At 43.2% G+C, this 18,687-nt stretch overlaps 1 protein-coding gene across 10 annotated transcripts in view; it reads right to left on the bottom strand.

The window, feature by feature from the left end:
• The window catches only part of RNASEH2B (ribonuclease H2 subunit B), a 55,904-nt gene extending 41,315 nt beyond the window's left edge, over window positions 1-14,589 (bottom strand). For 8 of the 10 annotated variants that reach the window (XR_001463297.4, XR_006939305.1, XM_015275704.4 and 5 more), the window contains exons 1-2: window positions 14,454-14,578; window positions 2,422-2,493 (exon numbers count right to left, since the gene is read on the bottom strand). Coding sequence is in view for 8 of the 10 variants with exons in the window: in XM_015275704.4 (XP_015131190.2) it covers window positions 2,422-2,493; window positions 14,454-14,517 (136 nt within the window). In the remaining 2 variants the exon portion in view is untranslated. Of the gene's footprint in view, window positions 1-2,421; window positions 2,494-12,379; window positions 12,466-14,453 lie in introns of all 10 variants that reach the window. The other 2 variants (XM_046941737.1, NM_001030826.2) reach the window with 2 other exon arrangements.
• Between the last annotated feature and the right edge of the window lie 4,098 nt (window positions 14,590-18,687).

Raw genomic sequence — 18,687 nt, 5'->3', positions numbered from 1 at the left:
TTACAGTTTGAAAAGAGAAGCTTTATTTTAGGTTGCTCCACAGCACATCTCTGCTGCTTAATGCTAGTTTTGGGTTCTAATGAGAGGATGACAAATATGTTACAAAAAAGACTGGCATTTTCTATGTCTAAACTAGGAAGTCACCAGAACTGCAGAAAGGGCCACTGATGTTCAGCTACTTGAGTATGTAGGCTGGATTCCTCAAGAGGCAACAGTGTGCTGTTGAGTACTGTCATCCTCAAGAGGCAACATCAACTATGGCAATCCTGCTCAAAATACACAACTTGCAAACTTAAAGATAATGGGCTAGCTCAAAAAGTATCAGTGCAAGCCCTTACAAGCTGACGTCAGCACTGCTGTTTTCAGCCTGGACAGATCCCCAGGTCTTACTGAAGGGAGGTCAGCTAAAATGGGCAGATGCATCTTTTCCCAAAAATGACTGATAATGCTTTTTTCCCCCTTTATCCAAAAGCTGACAGGATGTTTAACCTCACCTAAGGTTACAGATTCAGTTCTCTGGCAATCACCTTTCTTTTGGATGTGGGAGGAATGAACAGCACATACTATGGAGAGCAGAGATATCCACCATCACTATGTGATTCTCAACAAGGGTCTACATCATAGTTTGATCAGCACCAGACATCAAGACTAATCACAGAAGAGCTTCTTGCACAATTTAATACTCCTACCAGTGAGTGTTCCAGCCAAACATGGTGGAGAGCAAGGAAAAGTTGTGAAACAGACCATTTCCATTGTCTAACTTCAGCTCCTTGTTTTATCTGCTTACATTAAGAGGACAAGCACCACAGGTGCTTGACAAACACTATCATTAGAGACATTCTAGAGTGGACAGAGAGAGAACCTAGGCAGATTTGCTCCTAATGTTATCACTTCATTTAGCTGCATATGCTTTTAGCATAAGTATTCCCTTTGCTTTAAGTTCAGAACTTTGAAAAATGCTTCTCGCAGTACTTCTGAATTACAGGTTGAAACTCTAGTTTGTAGTCTTTTTACAGGACAGAAATGTCCTTTTTACCTGTCTATAAAAAGGATCATGCATACTTTCATTAAAGAAAGTGGTTAGCATGAATATCTGTTGTATGTTGAATCTTTCAGTGGCTACTTATACAATATTTGTCAACAACAATTTGTCTGTTAGACCCAAACGTAAGCAAAAGACATTATCAGGAGTTCTCGGTCCTTCCATTTTTAAATATTAATATGCTACATGAACTGAAAGTTCATGCAGGTCTATAAATAAGCTTCTGTAAATTCTGAAGGGACACACCCAAGCTTTCATTCAAATTACTGTACTTTTGATTTTTCCCAGAAACCTTTCCCAAGATTTCATATTCTTCAAGTTGAATAGATCTCTTCTTCCATAGAGAAAAGAAAATTAATGTGTGTGCTTTTTAAAACATAATAAATTACAAGACAACGTAATAAAGCAGGTGGAAAACGTCTGTGGCTGTATATTCTCACAGTAAATCTGAGCAATCAAAAAACAGGTATCACAATGAGGATAAATGATTTTACATTCTGTATCTATTGTTTTAAAATTACTCTTTCAGGAAGACTTAGAAATGAGTATACCGTGTATTAAAGTGTGCCTGAAGACTTCAGTTACAAACACATAAATAAGAATAGTGAATTTCAAAATAAAAACATGTAACTTAGAAATCAAATGAGATTGTGAAAAAGGAAAGAAAGTACGAAAAATGTCTTTAAACAAAAAATGTTAACCCTAACCAAGGCTTGCTGCAAGTTTCTATTCCATTATCTCATACTGCAAACACTGCATTACTCATATATTAATAAGAAATCCTTGACAAAAAGGGCAATCTGACCAGAAGAAAGTAACTATTTGTGGGATGGTGGTGTGACTATAGCACCTGCATTTGCTGGTCTTTCCAATGTATTTTGAATTTAAAGTGCCTCGTCATCTATTAACAAGAAAAGAGATACCACTGCTTGGAGCAAGGAAAGAGGAACATTAGATTTAAAAATGAAAAGACTCAAAAAGCTTGGTAAGTAAAATTGAATCACTTTTCTGACTCTGCCTGTTTATTTTACAGCATAAGATGAATGGTATGAAGCCTAAATTTGGATTTAAAAAAAGCCAAAGTTCAACACCCAACACTGCAAGTTCCCCAAATCAAATGCATTTAAAAACACAACTTAAATTACAATTCTTTTTTGTGTTGCCAATATTCCTGATGAATAAACAGTTCAACCAATTAAAATTATAAAAGAAATCCTAAATGTTTGCACAGCATTAACTATCTGGCATCAACAGCAGTATCTTTGGCACATAAGACTTACATTATCATCACTATTTCAGCTTGCAAAATACGAATAGTTTGGTGGCGGAGGGAATCAACCAATGCATTAACAGGCTCATGTCACAATTCCAGAACTTGCCTGTGCTTGGATTGCGTAGTTTTGTAAACATAGGTTCGCTGTCAGGTGTCTTAGGGGGGTCAGTAGCAGCCTCTGTGGAGGGAAAAGGAAAAAGTTATGAACTTGTGAACTGAGAAGCATTACATGTTCTGCCATGCTTCTCCAAGACATTAAGAATTGATTGGATTGACACTGTTTGAAAGCTCACATATTTTCTGCCTAAGAAGTTATATGCCTCAGCCCAAATCCATCCAACCTGATCAAGGTACCTAAATTATGATTCCCGACTTCTGGCACACTCTATTTGCCACAGAAAAGATATGCACCTGGGGATGATGTAGATTTTGAAAAGCACTTCCCCTCACAGAGCCTCCAGCAACAGTACTCCTAAGTTTGACATCGCAGTTAAGAGAAATGAACTGACGTGTTGCCTTAATTAGTCTCAAAGATGATTGGAACACTTTGGTAAATTAGGCAAAGCACTGCGTGGATGTTAAAAATGCACAGGGTAAAATATCTGTAGGAAGAAACAGTGGTCTTCTAAAGCATTCACATTCGGGAATTTTCAGATTATTCAGCAATATGAGGCAGGAATTGTCTGAGTGGCTGCTACTTATGTGAAAAATATGCACACTTGTTTATCTGTTGTATATAATCTTGAAAAACAAAGAATGCATTTAATTCTCCACACAGGAAAAAGAAGCTGAGAAAATACAGCACTTCTGGCTTAGCCTCCTGACGGTTGTTCTCTTCTCTGTGTATTTAAGCAAAAAAAGTCAGACAAAAAACAGAGCTGCAAAAGTACAATTTCTGTGTGAAATTAAAGAAATAATAGAAAGGAAACAGCTCCCATAAGGATGCTTACTGAAGCTTGAAAACCATCTTTACGGATCCCCAGTTAATTATATTCTATCCAAGTTCTCTTTGTAGGGAAAGTCTAACTTATATTTATGAAAACAACTTCCCACATCTGAGTGAAGAGCAACATGACAGCATCATCTTTCTTAGCTTGCAGACTGCCAGTTCTGTCCCAGTTCCTTTCATAAAGGCATTCATCAGAGCAAAGAAAATAACTAAAGCATTTCACATCCATAACTAGCATCCAGACCCTGGAGAACAGGCTGACAGGGACCAGGCTGCTGCTTGGGTTGCCGGGCTGCTGTGAAAGAGGACAGAAGCAGCAGAGGTGGGCTGTGCAACTACTCCCAAGGAAGGCTGCTGGAGGGAACAGAAGTGTGACACTGTCCTTCCCTTTTTGGTAGTATCCAGGAGGTTTACCGACACAGAGACTACATAGTTCTTTTCTGTGAAAAACAAGGAAGTAGGAAGCTCAAATGCATTCAAAAATAGCCACCCCCCCAACTGAAAGCTGCTCCCCAACACCTCAGGAAAGGACAGGTGGGTGGACTTCTCACCGGCTGTTCTCAGGTACCTCAGTGACTGAAAAAAAAACAAAGCCTCAAACAAACAACTCTCATCTTTTACATCTACTCCTGGGTATTCAGCTGTGCCCCAAACAGAAATAGCCCAGATGAAGCCATAAGCAGGGCTTAAAAAGCATGTCTTTGTTTGTTTGTTTTTCAAGTCTGTTCTGTGGTAAAGTATTGGAAGATAGTGGTTCTTAAAGGTGTTGGAACAATTTACAGCCATTTTCTTCCCCCGAATTTTCAGTTGAGTCTTCAGGTAGCCTGAAAAAGTACTTGAAAAAGTTTCAGTATAAGTTGGGAGGTTTTTAATGGAAAAAAAAGTCCATATTTGCTAAGCAGACTTACTTCATATGCCGATACATAAACACACACGGTTGTCAAGCTACATTTGTCCTGGCAAAGGAGAACTTCAAATTTCTATGGCTGTGTATATTTCATTTTTTGACCACAGTTTAACATTGCTGTATTTTTTGTTACTTTTTAAAATGCTGCCGTGATTAATGACAGCGAAAGAAACACACTGCATGTGTTTACTTTGATGTGTTTCATATGAACATGTGAAAATATACACACCAAATAGGAGTTTCAAAATTTAAAACACAAAGCAAAGCAAAACAAAACAAAACAAAGGAATTTTTAGCGCTCACTTGCTCTGCTTTCTTCATGCGTAGATTTATGAACACTGGGAACACGTCCAGCTGAGCCTTAGCTGCATCTTGTAGAACGTGAACAATTAAGCAGACAACCCTTCCTAATGTAGCTGTTTTTAATGAAGTCTGCATCTTTATTTAGTTGATGTCTTCATTCCCCAGCTTTCCAACACCAAGTGCATGTTCCATCCACGCTGGGATGCCCGCACGTAGGGAGCTCAGTTACAAACCCATGGGCTGCAGTGCTGATCCCCCCCCCCATCTCACATGGCACCCTCCAGACAGGACACAAAGGGAAAGAGGGGGCAAAAGAAAATGTGGTTTCTCCCAGCTTCTTGTACCTTGAGTTTCTTCTCTCTGTGTTCAATGCTCTGTTTCCAGGGCCAGGTTATCCTTCTGTTACAGATTGGCTCTACTAGATGTCAAGTTGGCAGATAAAAAGAGGCATTTGGGAGAATGCCTGCTTGGAAAACTGAATGCAATATTAATACGGCCTTATGGGCAAAGCAGGCCCTATTTATCTGAATTTAAACAATTACTGACTAGGAAAATGCTGAGCAAGGGATTTTCGAAGTTAGGTGTCCAAAGCCTTTCTGGTGCATGTTCTGGCCTTCAGCCAAGAAAGGTAACTGGATTTCTTTAACGTCATTACATTTATCAGTCTTTGTGTTTGGGCAAGGATCTCTTATAGCTAGATAAACAGACTTCTAAAAGAGCGGTTCTGAAGAGATTTTCTAGCAAAACTAAGAGTTAAAATAGGTCTAATGGAAAATGACAGATGAATGTCACTACTCTTAACGGCAACCTTTTTCTATAGCTCAGTTGACACGTGTTCATAGAATGGAATGACAAGTGAGAGGGATCGCACCTTTCTGACTGCTATGCTCCCTACTAAGCATTGGGCAGCGTTCAGCTGCAGGCAGCACACAGCTGTACAGCACAGTTGCCCAGCAGGTGTGTCAGTACAGTCTGCCTCTCTCCTAGGACAAGTTTCACTGCAAGGGCACAAAAAATGGGTACAAGAGTACAGAGGGGCCAATTAACCCTGTCCAGTGAAAAAGCGAGCCGCTACATAAACTGCCAGGGAAGCAGACGCTTCCATGAGGCAGCTGCCTCACCTCAATCCTGCCTCATGCCCAAGGAGTCCTCAACACGGTCACCATCAGCCCTACAGAAACAAGCCAGGAGCAACACCACAACAGGGTGCTCTGAGATGAGCACGGTGCAGGACAAGCAAATGCCAACACCAGGCTGCTAAGTAGTCACACTTTGCTGAAGTTACAGCCTACTCTGCATCCACTAGTAACCAAGCTGCACAAAGTCTACCTAAAAGCATGGGTGATACATCCACCAGTGGTACTGGAGTCCATAGAGAGAACCTCAGAATCCTGAAGCTGAGTTACGGAGACTGTAAAAGCTTCATAGCAGCTTTCCATTACAGAGAAAGAGAAAAGCCTATTGTATTCTGTGGAGGTCAGACATGCAACCAGGCAAATTCTGTAAAACGTATAAACAGAACAAAGTGAAAATGAACCAGCTGTCTAAGGATTTCTGGCAATAGTTTGTTCCACAATGGATTGATATGAGGCATTAATGAATCTGGCCATTAAAAAAAATAAAACGTTGCTGGTACTGCAACATGAATGAACTGGAAAAGAACATAAAACTCCCACTAAGATCTATGAAACTGTTACAGATGATGCAAGGTCTGTTCACCTTTTTTCAAAAACTGCTTATAGATACTATATATAACAGACTAATATCAAGTTATATGGAATTCCCATGCAAAAAGCTGCCAGCCAAGCAAGCAAAAGGCTGTAAATATCTGTCAATTGCGTAAGAGGAAAAAACCCTCCACCACCACCCTACAAAAAACCAGGATCATTTAATAGTCTGGAATTATAAAGTTAAGATTTCATTTAAAAACAGATATTAAACCATACGTCACCTACACAAGTCTTTTCCATTCCCTTCTCAACTTCGAGTCATGCAAAAAAGGTGTGTCAGATGGAGACATGATGGAGCTCATATAATGGACATTTTATGGAAGACTGAACTATGTAGTCTAGAGGTGCAAATATGTTAGATCTAATAATTGTTTTATTTACATTCCTCCTAGAATCAGTCAACCCTGAAGTAAATGGTTTTAATTCAGTGCCTGTGCTAATGGTACACGAGCAAACTCCTCTGTCCTGCAGCACACCCTGAAAAAAGCCCAACAAAAAACAATCTGGTACTTTGTATCATTCTAACTTTTAATTCCCTTGCAAGTTTCAAAGTAATTACGTATTAGCGTAATGAAAAAAATCAGGTATGCACTGACTGAGGACACAGTTCTATAAATGGCTTCAAATGACCAAAATTCACAGGTCACTAAAAAATGCAGTCCTGAGTTCCTCACCTCTGCGGCTTTCTTTCCACTAAAACCAGCAATTTTGTGGCCACATGGCAACTCAGCTCAGTTCGCTGAGCCAGCTGTGAAGAAACCACTCATTTCTACCCAGATCAGTAAACTACTGCCACTCACCATATGGTTATGTGTGGAAAAGAACCTGTGGCAGCAGCAGGCAATACAGAAAATAACCTATTCTATTCTGTATGTGACAACAGGCTCTTTGATTAGTTTAAGACTATTAGAAAACTAGAATATATGTGAATTACAGAGGTGGGAAAGCGCAAGAACAGCCACAAGACATCACTGTGTCCCTGGCTGACAATGCTCTAGAAGAGTGCTACACAGAACACAGCTCCATCACCTCTGCAAACAGCTGCTCTCCCACGTGCTCGCACAGAAGGCAGAGCTTTGCATGTGCACCTACTTGATTTTTGGAGATCTTACCTTGGACTTTACTCAGTTATGATAGTTCCTCCTGACCATACGCAGTACTGGCTTCAGCAAGGGGACTTCTGCAACACCTATTATTAAAGCTAGAACAGCAGTCTGTTTGGTAATCACGTTTATTATCTGCTGCCTTAAGCAAATAACATTTAATGTGGTATAACTGACACCCTCCTAAACTGTTTCTGGCTCCCACTTAACCTGAAAACATGACAAGAAAAAGGTCGACTGAGATACAAAAAATGACACTAAGTTTCTATCTTGAACAAAACTTCCCACAGAAATGCTTGAGCAGCCTTGCGCCCAGTACAGGACCAAGCAGCTGCACTGAAAAGTATGGGCTTCGCTTAAGAACAGTCTTTAGCTTTGTCTTACGCTGTCACAGTTCACTTCTGAACCCAAAACCACGTGCTCACAGACTCACTGGCAGTAATGGAGAGTACTAACTCAGCTATTTCTGAAATTGAGAGGCTGGGCAAATCATGCAGAGGTTGGAGCTGAATGAAGAAGTCAGTCTTGAGAAGTTCAAGAACAGGTTATCACTTGAAAAGGCTAAAAACTTCAGACTTCCCTTCTCAATATTTATAGGGTCAACACCGGTGCAGCTGTCTTACTGGCTGAATCAGCCCTATTCCCATGTGCAGAGAGGCCTAAGTTGGCATATGTTGGTCTCTTCCAAGCCAGATGGCAGAAAGCAGAAGTAGGAGATGGTGTTACACATTAAAACATCTCTTTTCAGTTCTTTTATTTGCTATGCTTCCTTCTGGCTCCTTAGCTTGCCAGTTCTATCTGCTTTATACACAGCTGAGCTCAGTACGCATTTTAAGAGATGTAAGAAACAGTGCAAATTACCTGCAGGCAAAGGGCTTTGTTCAAGAGATGCAAATGCCAGTTTAGGGGGAGTTTAAGAAAAATATGCCCAAAGAGTCCTAAAATATGCGTATTCACACTCATTTGTTAAGAAGGTATAAATATGTGCACATAAAATGTGAGAAAGATTATGTAAATATAAGTCAGACACTTAAAAATACACGTTTTTAATTGTGAGCAGTATTTCCAAGTTCTCTCTCTCGGTGATGGTGGAAGCACTGACGTTCTGCTGGCCCACCCAATTTTGACATTTGCTACAACTTCTGAATGGAGTTTTCTACCAGCACAGCACTGCGGGCTATTTTGTAGCAGATGCTTTGAACAATTTGTTTCACGTTAAATAAAAGCACGTATCAAAGTGTGGTTGAACACAAGGTGTGAGAATGGTAAAGAAAAAAAACACAAAAATTGCCTACATCAGATTTTAATGCAAACTGCATTTATGCATCATACAAAAAGCTTCTTTTGATAGGACATCTTCTCTCAATATGACCCCAAACTTTCAAGTAAAATGCGTCCTCTGTTGTTGCATGTTGACAAAAGTTCCTCAGTCTCATTTGAAAGAAAGGATTAATTTAATGCATGCTGATGCCCTATGGTTTGGCATCACAGATCATTTATTTCTGCCTCCATTTGACTTTTGGCATATGAAATTTGTTCAAAAAAAAAACTTGCCAAGCGTTATGTGAAACCGCTCCTTTTATTTTTAAATAAGTAGCTCCTAAAAATAATAGGATTGTTAAAATCCCTCCCTTCGTGCAGTCCTTCCAGAGCCACTAAAATAGCAGCTCTCATAAAACAATATAAAAGCTAATCAATTTGCTGTTTAAGAAAACAACGGAATGAAAAAATGCAGTAACCTAAACTTGTCTACTTCAGAAAAGTAAAGGTTGAACTTAATCATCAGCTTGCAGCTAACCCCTACTTTTACTAATACAGAACAAATTATATGCAGCAGTGTTAACGTAGAGCAAAGAGAGGAACATCAAACTTGGAAAACCACCTTCAAATGCTGACCTCTTTGCTAAAGCCAATGGAGGATATAAATATATCAGTTCTGAGATAACACCTCGCCCTGGAAAACTGTCCTTCGCACCCACCCTGTTCAGCAGCTGGTGCATGTGTTTGGCTGCTATTGGTAAGACCAGTCTGAAGGCATTATATAAGAAAGCTGTTCTGTTATACTGAACCTAGATCAGATCTGTCACACAATGGTATTTGGGTCTGAAAGAACCCTACTCTTATAAACTTACAAGTAGATGAGGTCTCAGTATCATTTCTTTTTCCAACAAGAATAATTTCTAGCTCTTATGATTTTCAGAGAAAATGTTGACAATAGGCTCTACAAAGCAAGCAGAAATATCTGATATGCACACTTAAAAGCCCCTCTAAATCAGGTGGTATGACTTAAAAAACATCTACAAACCAACAAACATTAATACTCAGTAAGCAGACAGAATCTCTTCCACAAATGTATAGAAGCACAGAATTGCTCAGGTTGGAAAAGATCTTTAAGATCATTGAGTCCAACCACACCGTAACCATAGTACCCTCACTCTAATAACCCTCTGCTAAACCATGTCCCTGAGCACCACATCCAAATGGTTTTTAAACACACCCAGGGATGGTGACTCAACCACCTCCCTGGGAGCCTATTCCACTGCTTAACAACTCTTTCTGTAAAGAAGTTTTTCCTGATATCCAACCTAAACTTACCCTGGTGCAACTTAAGGCCATTCCCCTCGTCCTGTCACCTGTCAGCAGTGAGAAGAGACCAACCCCGCTCTCGCTGTAAGCACCTTTCAGGTATTGGAAGAGAGCAATAAGGTCTCCCCTCAGATTCCTTTTCCCCAGACTAAACAGCCCCAATTCCTTCAGCCTCTCCTCGTAGGGCATATTCTTGAAGCCCTTCACAAGCCTTGTGGCCCTTCTTTGGACCTGCTCCAGCGCCTCAATGTCCTTCCTGTACTGAGGTGCCCAAAACTGAATACAGTACTTGAGGTGAGGCCTCATCAATGCCGAGTACAGGGGCAGGATGACTTCTCTGCTCCTGCTTAACACACCGTTCCTGATCCAAGCCAGGATGCCATTGGCCTTCTTGGCCACCTGGGCACAGTGCTGGCTCATATTCAGCCGACTGACCATCAGTACACCAAGGTCCCTTTCCATCAGGCAGCTTTCCAGCCACTCTTCCCCAAGCCTGTAGGATTGCCTGGGGTTTCTGTGACTAAAATGCAGGACCCGACACTTGGCCCTACTGAAATTCATACAGTTAATGTTGGCCCATTGATCCATATCATTAGCAACATCCTGGCTGGGAGGTAGATGGGTTATAATCCTCAGGAGCCACTTTGCACCTATTCAGTAGCTAAACCTATGTAAGAGGAAGGTGTATACAAAATTCTACACTCTCAAGGGGAAGGGGGAGAAGCAGACACATTTGTAATGTAACAATCCAGATTATCCAAATACTATGAGAAATGCAGAAGAGCACAACCTGGAAACTCAGACACCCAAAAGTGAAGTCCATGAGGGTCCTTCAGTACTCAGAAATACTTTGATGTCTCTACTGTGACTCCTCCAGTGCTCCAGATTTGTCTTCTTAACCATGGATGTCAACCACTCCCAAAAAAATCAAGTTCAGATCCAGATTTCCAGCCAAGCTCATAAAATGCCCTGGAATGAGGAGCACAGCAAAGAAAGACCGGTGCAGGTCTGCACAGAGCCAGCTCAGGTCCACCAGGACTTATTAGTTCAGACACTGCTGAAAGCAGCTGTACTGTAATACTGGTTCTAGAAACAGCAGAGATGTGTTAGAATGGCACAGCACTTGAAATAACAAACTGTGTTAGTGCTGAGCAAGATCTGCTCTAGGCCAAATCTGGAGCCTGTAGAGCCACGGCATAGTTAGTCTGCAACTGGAGAAACTGCCCAGAGAGTTGACTTTATTTTAAGCACAGCTCTACCTCTACATGCATGCCCAGTTTTTCAATACTCACCAAGTTTTACACCCTGATCACAGCACTCCATAACTCCATATGACCAATCCTTCCACCTACCCTTTTCCTAATTGTTTATTGCTTTCTCTTGACAATTCACATCCATAGAGTCATAGAGTGGTTGAGGTTGGAAGGAACCTTTAAGATCACCTAGTTCCAACCCCCTGCTATAGGAAGGGACACCTCCCTCCAGACCAGGTTCCTCAAAGCCTTGAATGCTTCCATGAGGGGGCATCCACAGTCTCTCTCGGCAACCTGTTTCAGTGTCTCACCACCCTCACAGTAAATAATTTCTTCTTAATATCTAGTCGAATCTACCCTCTTCCAGTTTAAAGCCATTCCGCCTCATTCTGTTGTTCCATGCTGTTATAAGAAGTCCCTCTTCAGCTTTCCTATAGGCTCTCTTCAGGTACTGGAAGTTCGCTATAGGGTCTCCCCAGAGCCTTCTTTCTCCAGACTGATTAGCCTCAACTCTCTCAGCCTGTCCTTGCAGGGGAGGTGCTTCAGCCCTCTGATAATCATCGTGGCCCTTCTCTGGACCTGCTCCATGTCCTTGTGTTGGGGACCTTAGAACTGTACGCAGTACAGCAGATGAGATCTCACAAGAGCAGAGTAGAGGGGCAGGACCCATTTCACAAGCTTCCTCTAAATGCTCATGATAAGGTTACACACTGTCCAGCAGTATGCACGCTTCAACAGCAACTGCCAAAGTCCAAATAAGAATCTCACCTTCCTTATGTCTACACTTTCACATGTCAAACAAGCAGCAGAAGAGTGCTCAGAGGCTTCTGCAAGAACAGATAAGATTCTGAAAGCAGCGCAAGGATTAAGAGACATGAGTAACACATGTCAGTATTTAGAACTCCAGCCACATCCTTGCCTTGCTCTAGAAAGCTACTGAATGATCAGACTGACTGAGAAGTACTGATAGTTAAGAACTCAAATTTTGGTTCTCAGTGCTTTAATTCAATACTTATGACAGACTTTATTTTTTTTTTTAGACTCCCATGTAGCCTCTTTGTGGAGACAGTCATCATCTGCAGCCATACAGGAACTTCTAAGATGTCACAATCAACAAAACACGAATGACTTTTCCAAGTGGAAATGGTATTAAGTTGCGTAGGATGGTAAGCATCAACTTTGCAAGCTGTTCCACACAGATTGCTCTGGTGAGTAGCAAACTAACTTAAGTACCTGAAATCGGGGCCTTGGAAAGAGGCTTTATTGTGAGAAAACTTTTGGAGCTTCTTGCATAGCATTAGAACATGTCCTTCTTCTTCCTGCAAGGTAAACTTGCCACTTATACCTTTTTCACAGCTCAGAAATACGTAACTCTAAAAAGTGATAGACAAGTGTCAATTGTTAAAACAACAACAAAAACCATTACATTTATTTCATTTCAGCAGTCCTACTCATATGATTGGCAAGTCTTATCAGCAGCGGAGTTCTGAAATTATCAGCCAGTGATTTGTTAAAATCACTGTGTGCTCTGGGGTTCTAGTAAAGCTTAATAAACTTTCTTACAGGTCTGGAGCACTATATAAATTTTGTCAGAGCTGCTCTGGCATAATTGGTAATACAAACTGTCTGGCTTCATGGAAGTTACAAGCTCTGGCTCCAAGCTCTGGCTCCTATCCTGCCAACTCTTACCTAAGAATTTAACTTACTGTGCAGAACCCACTACTCGTGCATAAGTTAAGCACATTTGTAAATATTCGCACATTATGGACATCTGTTGGCGCAGCCAGTCATCTGATACAGGATTCGACTTAAATCCTAGTCTGCAGAGAAAGGAATTCCTCACTTCTAAATTCCTTTCTTAGGCATCAAGTGTGCCAGATCCCATAAGGCTGGAACTGAAAAGCTACAAGAGGAAGAAAGTGAAACTATAACAATTGGTTATGTTGCTGTTGTACCTAGAGCAGCCCACTTTCTCAGTGCCCCAAGGTGGAGCTCCTGCCTGTTTTCCAATCCTTGCTGAACCAAACTCGTGCTACACCTTCCCTCCATGGGTACCATTTAAAGCATTTTTCACATCATCACACACACTTTCACAAAGCTCATAAAAATACTCCCAAGGGCTCCTTCTTGTTATCAGGTTTGGTTGAAATTAACCAAGGAGCTCAAAAAATATTGGTCAGAGAATAAATAGGCACAGTACAAAGCTGGCTCACAAGTAGGGAAGCTTCACTGTCTTAGGAAATCAAGCTAGTAAAAGGGCACTTGGCAAAATGCTTCCTTGCCCTGTGTCTTGGAGAGTGAAATAGGACATGTTCAAACATCATCCTTAACACTAAAACCTTTTGTGGCTTGTGAAGTTAAAGCCTTAAAATCTGATACCAGTCAGAAGTGAATGTAAAAGGGGGAAAAACACCCATGCTTACTGAATGCAAAGTGAGAGAAGCTAAGACAGACATGTTTACAGCCCATGTACAGTGCAGAGCTCCCACAGAACTGTTTGAGTCGGGGGGAAACCCTAAAGGCCATCTGTTCTGGCTCTCCTGCAATGAACAGGGGCACCTCCAGGGTACTCCTGGAGCCCCACCCAGCCTGACCCTGAATGTCTCCAGGGCTGGGGCATCCACCACCTCTGGGCAACCTGTGCCAGTGCTTCACCGCTCTTATTGCAAAACAGCTTTTCCTTATACTTATTCTAAATGTCCCCTCTTTTAGTTTGAAACCATTTCCCCGTGTCATGTCACAGCAGACCCTGCTGCCTGTCCCCTTCCTCCTTACAGCTCCCTTTAGGCACTGAGGCCCCTCCCAGCTCTCCTAAGAGCAGCCCCAGCTCCCAGCCTGTCTTCCTAGGACTCGTGCAGGCCTTCCCGGTCTGCTTCAGAGATACAGAGCCCTCACTGCCGATGAGGATGAATGTTTCCCAGTGAGCTTGTTAATAAAGCTGAGGCTAAGGGCACTAACTCAATAAACAGATAAAATAAAACAAAAACCTGCCTGAAGGCGAGGCAGGCAGGGAGGCGGTGCTGAGGCTCCATCAGAACGGTCACCCCTCCTCACCTCCTCCCTCTATCGCTCACAGCATTGCCTGCGAACTGGGACGGCCCTACCACCACAGGGAACAAAGCACCTCGGTGCAGTGCGGGACACTGGGGGTCCTCTCGGGACTTCGTTTGGGGCCGTGTCACAGAACCAGGGCCGGCTGCACGCCGCAAGGCACTCGCCTCGTGCCGAGCTCCGTCAGCGGGATGGAGCGGGCGAACGAGCGGCGCTGCGGATGAGCCCGTCCCGCCTCGGGGCTCCGCGGGGTTACCTGGTGCAATGAGCACCCACTGGTCAGGGTGCGCGCCCGCGGGCCGCTGCTCCGCGCCGTGCATGCTCCTCCGCCCCTGCCGGCCGCTCCCGCTGCCGCTCCCGCCGCCTCCACAACATGGCGGCGGGGCGGGGCCGGGGCAGACCGAGGAGCGGCGGGAAAAGGCAACACGCGCCCCTCCACACGCGGTGCCATACGGCTCCGCGCGCGGCTTCAGGGCGGCTCCACCCCGCGGGACGCAGAGGGGGGCGCGGGGAGCTGAGGTAGCTGCATCACCCTCTCTCTCCCCCCCCTCCTGCTTGAGAAGAATGGTACGAGCCGCTGCAGGCAGGGCGGACGGCGGCAGAGCGGCTCAGTCTCGTCACCCCGTGCGGCTTTTGGTCTTGGGGTGCGTTCTCAGCACCTAGGCTGTGTCAGGCATTGGTGTCCTTCTCTTACCGTTGCCCCATCGCACGTTTTGCTTGTGGAGGGCGGTCGTGACTGCCCCGTGCCTGCTGCTGCCTGTCTGCTGAAGGCTTTGTCTTAAAGAGCCGCAGCTCCTCAGTAAGTGATGGACGGGACGGGAACAGCTAACGTGTGAGGAGAGAGCCTGGAGAAGGGAAGGCTTATGAGGGGAGCAAGGAAGGTTGCATGAGGCACTTCTCGGTGGTACCTGCTGGCACCACTGGTGGCAACAGGCACGGGCTGAAATACTGGAAATTACATTTAAACATAAGAGAAATAAACTTATTTTAGGGCTCTAGGTTGTTGAGTGCTGGAACAGGCTGTCCTGAGAGGCTGTGGATTCTCTCTTCGTGGAGATTACAGAATCATAGAACCATTAAGGTTGGAAAAGACCACCGAGAGCATCCAGTCTGACCATCAGCCCACCCCACCATGCCCACTAACCATGTCACTCAGTGCCACGTCTTGAACACCTCCAGAGATGGTGACTCCATCACCTCCCTGAGCAGCCTGTGCCACTGCATCATCACTTCTTCATTCAACAGAAGAAATGTTTCCTAATATCCAACCTGAACTTCTCCTGCTGCAACATAAGGCTATTACCTCTCATCCCATAAGTGTTACCTGTGAGAAGAGGCCAACCCCTGCCTCACCACAGCCTCCTGTCAGGTTGTTGTGGAGACCAATAAGGTCTTCCCTGAGCATCCTCCAGACCAAACAATCCCAGTTCCCTCAGTTGCTCTCCATAAGATTTGTGCTCCAGTCCTTCACAGCTTTGTTGCCCTTCTCTGGATGTGCTCCAGGGCCTCAATGTCCTTCTTGTAATGAGTAGCCCAAAACTGAACACAATACTCAAGGTGCAGCCTCACGGGGGCTGAGTACAGAGGGATGATGACCTCCCTGCTCCTGCTGGCTGCACTATCCCTGATAGAAGACAGGATGCTTTCTTGGCCACCTGGGCACACACTGCTGGCTCATGTTCTGCCAGCTTTCAACTAACATGTGTTAAAGCCCAGACTGGACACGGCCCCGATCAAGCTGCTGTCATTGGCCCAACTGTGAGCTGGAGTAGTGTGTCTCCAGAGGTGCATAATATCCTGATAAATGTGTCTTGCACCTACTGATAGTCCCAAGGAGGCATAGTCAAGAACCATGGATATGCATACGCGTGCACGTGTACATTAACTTATGGTTACCAGCACAAGAACGGGCTGATGGCCACTGTCCCAGAGATTTAGAAGACAAACATTATATGTTATCAGAAGTATTAAAGTATACATATAAATTGCAAATCTCAAAGATATGAAACAAATATTAAAAACATACTGACGTTTATGCCCTCAAACATAACAGAGCAAACCAAGGCCAACATATGCAAAACAGCTGAGTTGATGTAAGGCTGAAAAAAATAATTTCCTGAAGTCAGAGCATATACATTCATAACTCTGAGATTACATTAATCTAAATTTGTTTTATTTTAATTTTCCTGTTTTTTTTTTTTCCCTGCCTGAAGTGAGGCAGGATATAAATGCCAAAGACCATACCACACCATGTGTTTTGAAGAAGTCCCTGCTGAAATCACAGGGCAGTTCTGCTTTCAAAGTGACTGCAAGTTGCCATAGCATGTGCCTGGATTGCAACATTTGCTGATGGATCTTGTAAAACTCTCTTTGGTACTTGTTTTAATGAAGAGAGAAAGAGGGTCCCAACTGTCCCACCGTGACCCATACAAGAGTGCTGGAAGAGCAGAGTAGGATTGGTTGCTACATCTGAAGCCTTTCTAGAAGAAAGCTTCCCATATGGTGAAAAGATTGTCAGTAAATAACAACAATAGCTTGACTTCCAGTCCTGAGAAGACACTATGATGCATGGTAGGCTGTTGTACACTGCTAAGCTTCACAAGGCTCAAGAAGACAGGAATCCAGCCCTGCAAGCACCAGGTGCAGTGTCAAGGTCAAGCCCAGAGGCATCACCTGCAGCTGTTCCAGACATCCTGTTTCCTCCCTGTGATGTGTGCATGATCTTGTGTGATGGAAATGTTATAGCAAACATCGCTGTACATTTGCAAAACTGAGTTGTCAAGCTCACATTTTCAAAGCACCAATCCATCCTAATTTAGGCATCATGTAAGCAAGCTCATTTTCAGAGGTACTGAGTACTTAACATTGGTTGAGCTGAATGGATGTTCCAGATGTCCTCTCTCCTCTCCTCTCCTCTCCTCTCCTCTCCTCTCCTCTCCTCTCCTCTCCTCTCCTCTCCTCTCCTCTCCTCTCCTCTCCTCTCCTCTCCTCTCCTCTCCTCTCCTCTCCTCTCCTCTCCTCTCCTCTCCTCTCCTCTCCTCTCCTCTCCTCTCCTCTCCTCTCCTCTCCTCTCCTCTCATTCCCTTTCCCTTCCCCTTTCCCTTTTACCTTTCCCTTCCCTTCCCTTCCCTTCCCTTCCCTTCCCTTCCCTTCCCTTCCCTTCCCTTCCCTTCCCTTCCCTTCCCTTCCCTTCCCTTCCCTTCCCTTCCCTTCCCTTCCCTTCCCTTCCCTTCCCTTCCCTTCCCTTCCCTTCCCTTCCCTTCAGTATTTATGAGCATCTTCCACAGTCTCTGGATGCACACTGGCTCTGAGATCTATAATGTATTTTTTTTTTTTTCAGGAACCTCCACTTAATAATGTTTTTCTCAGATACTTCAAAATGCCCCAAACTGAAATTCCTGAATGGGCCCAAATAATGTTTTAAAATGACATCGGTTTGGAATAAAAATAATGCAGTAATTTATGCATATTAAATATTTAAAACTTTCTGTTGTTACTCATGCACATTTGTGATATACTATCTGTCTTTATAAACCGATGATATACGGCATCATTATAAATAAAAGATATACTAATTTGGGGTTTCTGTCAGGAGCTGATGGTACTAAAATCTTATTTGCTTAAGGATTAAATATTTTCCCTCCAGGCTTGCCAACACTTTTATACCTTCCTGATACCTGCCGGGGGGAGGAGGGGGGGGGAGGGGGGAAGCCTCAGTTTAAAACACTGGACTGCTCTGAACTGCTGTGGTGATATCATCGTAAATACTCAAATCTTAATTTTACACACATGGGTATTCTCATTTGGGTCCGTATGACTCATCACTACAGAAAGCTAAATGCATGCAATATGGGACAGCATCCTATCGGAGGACAATCATTTTACACATTTCAGAGCCATTTGATATGCATTCAAACCTCACCTGCATGTTGTCCATTCATTCACTTTTGCTAGGGCTGCTTCCAATAATCCAAATGTCTGAGCAAATGCAAGCATTCCTTTTTGCCAAACAAAAATTACTTTCTGCTGCCAAAGAAGTGCTACCTTTGTCCACCTTCAGCTGTGGAATGTATCCCTTTTCCCTCTGCTACACAAACTGGAAGTGAAGCAACTTTGAATTTTACTTGAAGCAAGAATTGAACCAAAGTTTGGAAGGAAGTGTGATTCATTGTTAAGCAAAGGTTGTTTAAAAGACAGAAATGTTTCCACTTATGATTATATTTCATTTCACAGTTTTTCAACACGCAATTACAATTACGGCCAAATTTATCCATTTTATGCTTCAGTGGTCCAAACATTTACAGCTGTAGCTTTAAATCCGTTGATCTGCAGGTTTAAGGGTCAGCCCTATGTATGGAACAGTGCTACATTTCATTGGAGTAAGAGCCCAGTTGATACATGTAACTTTAGCTGATGCACCAAAATATAAAAATAATTACAATTCATTTTATGTTATGTAGTATGAAATACTGTTCTTGTTACATGTCAAA

The sequence above is a fragment of the Gallus gallus genome, chromosome 1 (genome assembly GCF_016699485.2).
Source record: "Gallus gallus isolate bGalGal1 chromosome 1, bGalGal1.mat.broiler.GRCg7b, whole genome shotgun sequence".
Lineage (NCBI taxonomy): Eukaryota > Metazoa > Chordata > Aves > Galliformes > Phasianidae > Gallus > Gallus gallus.
The sequence above is the reverse complement of the archived record's forward strand: the minus strand, read 5'-3'. Positions and strand labels throughout refer to the sequence as shown.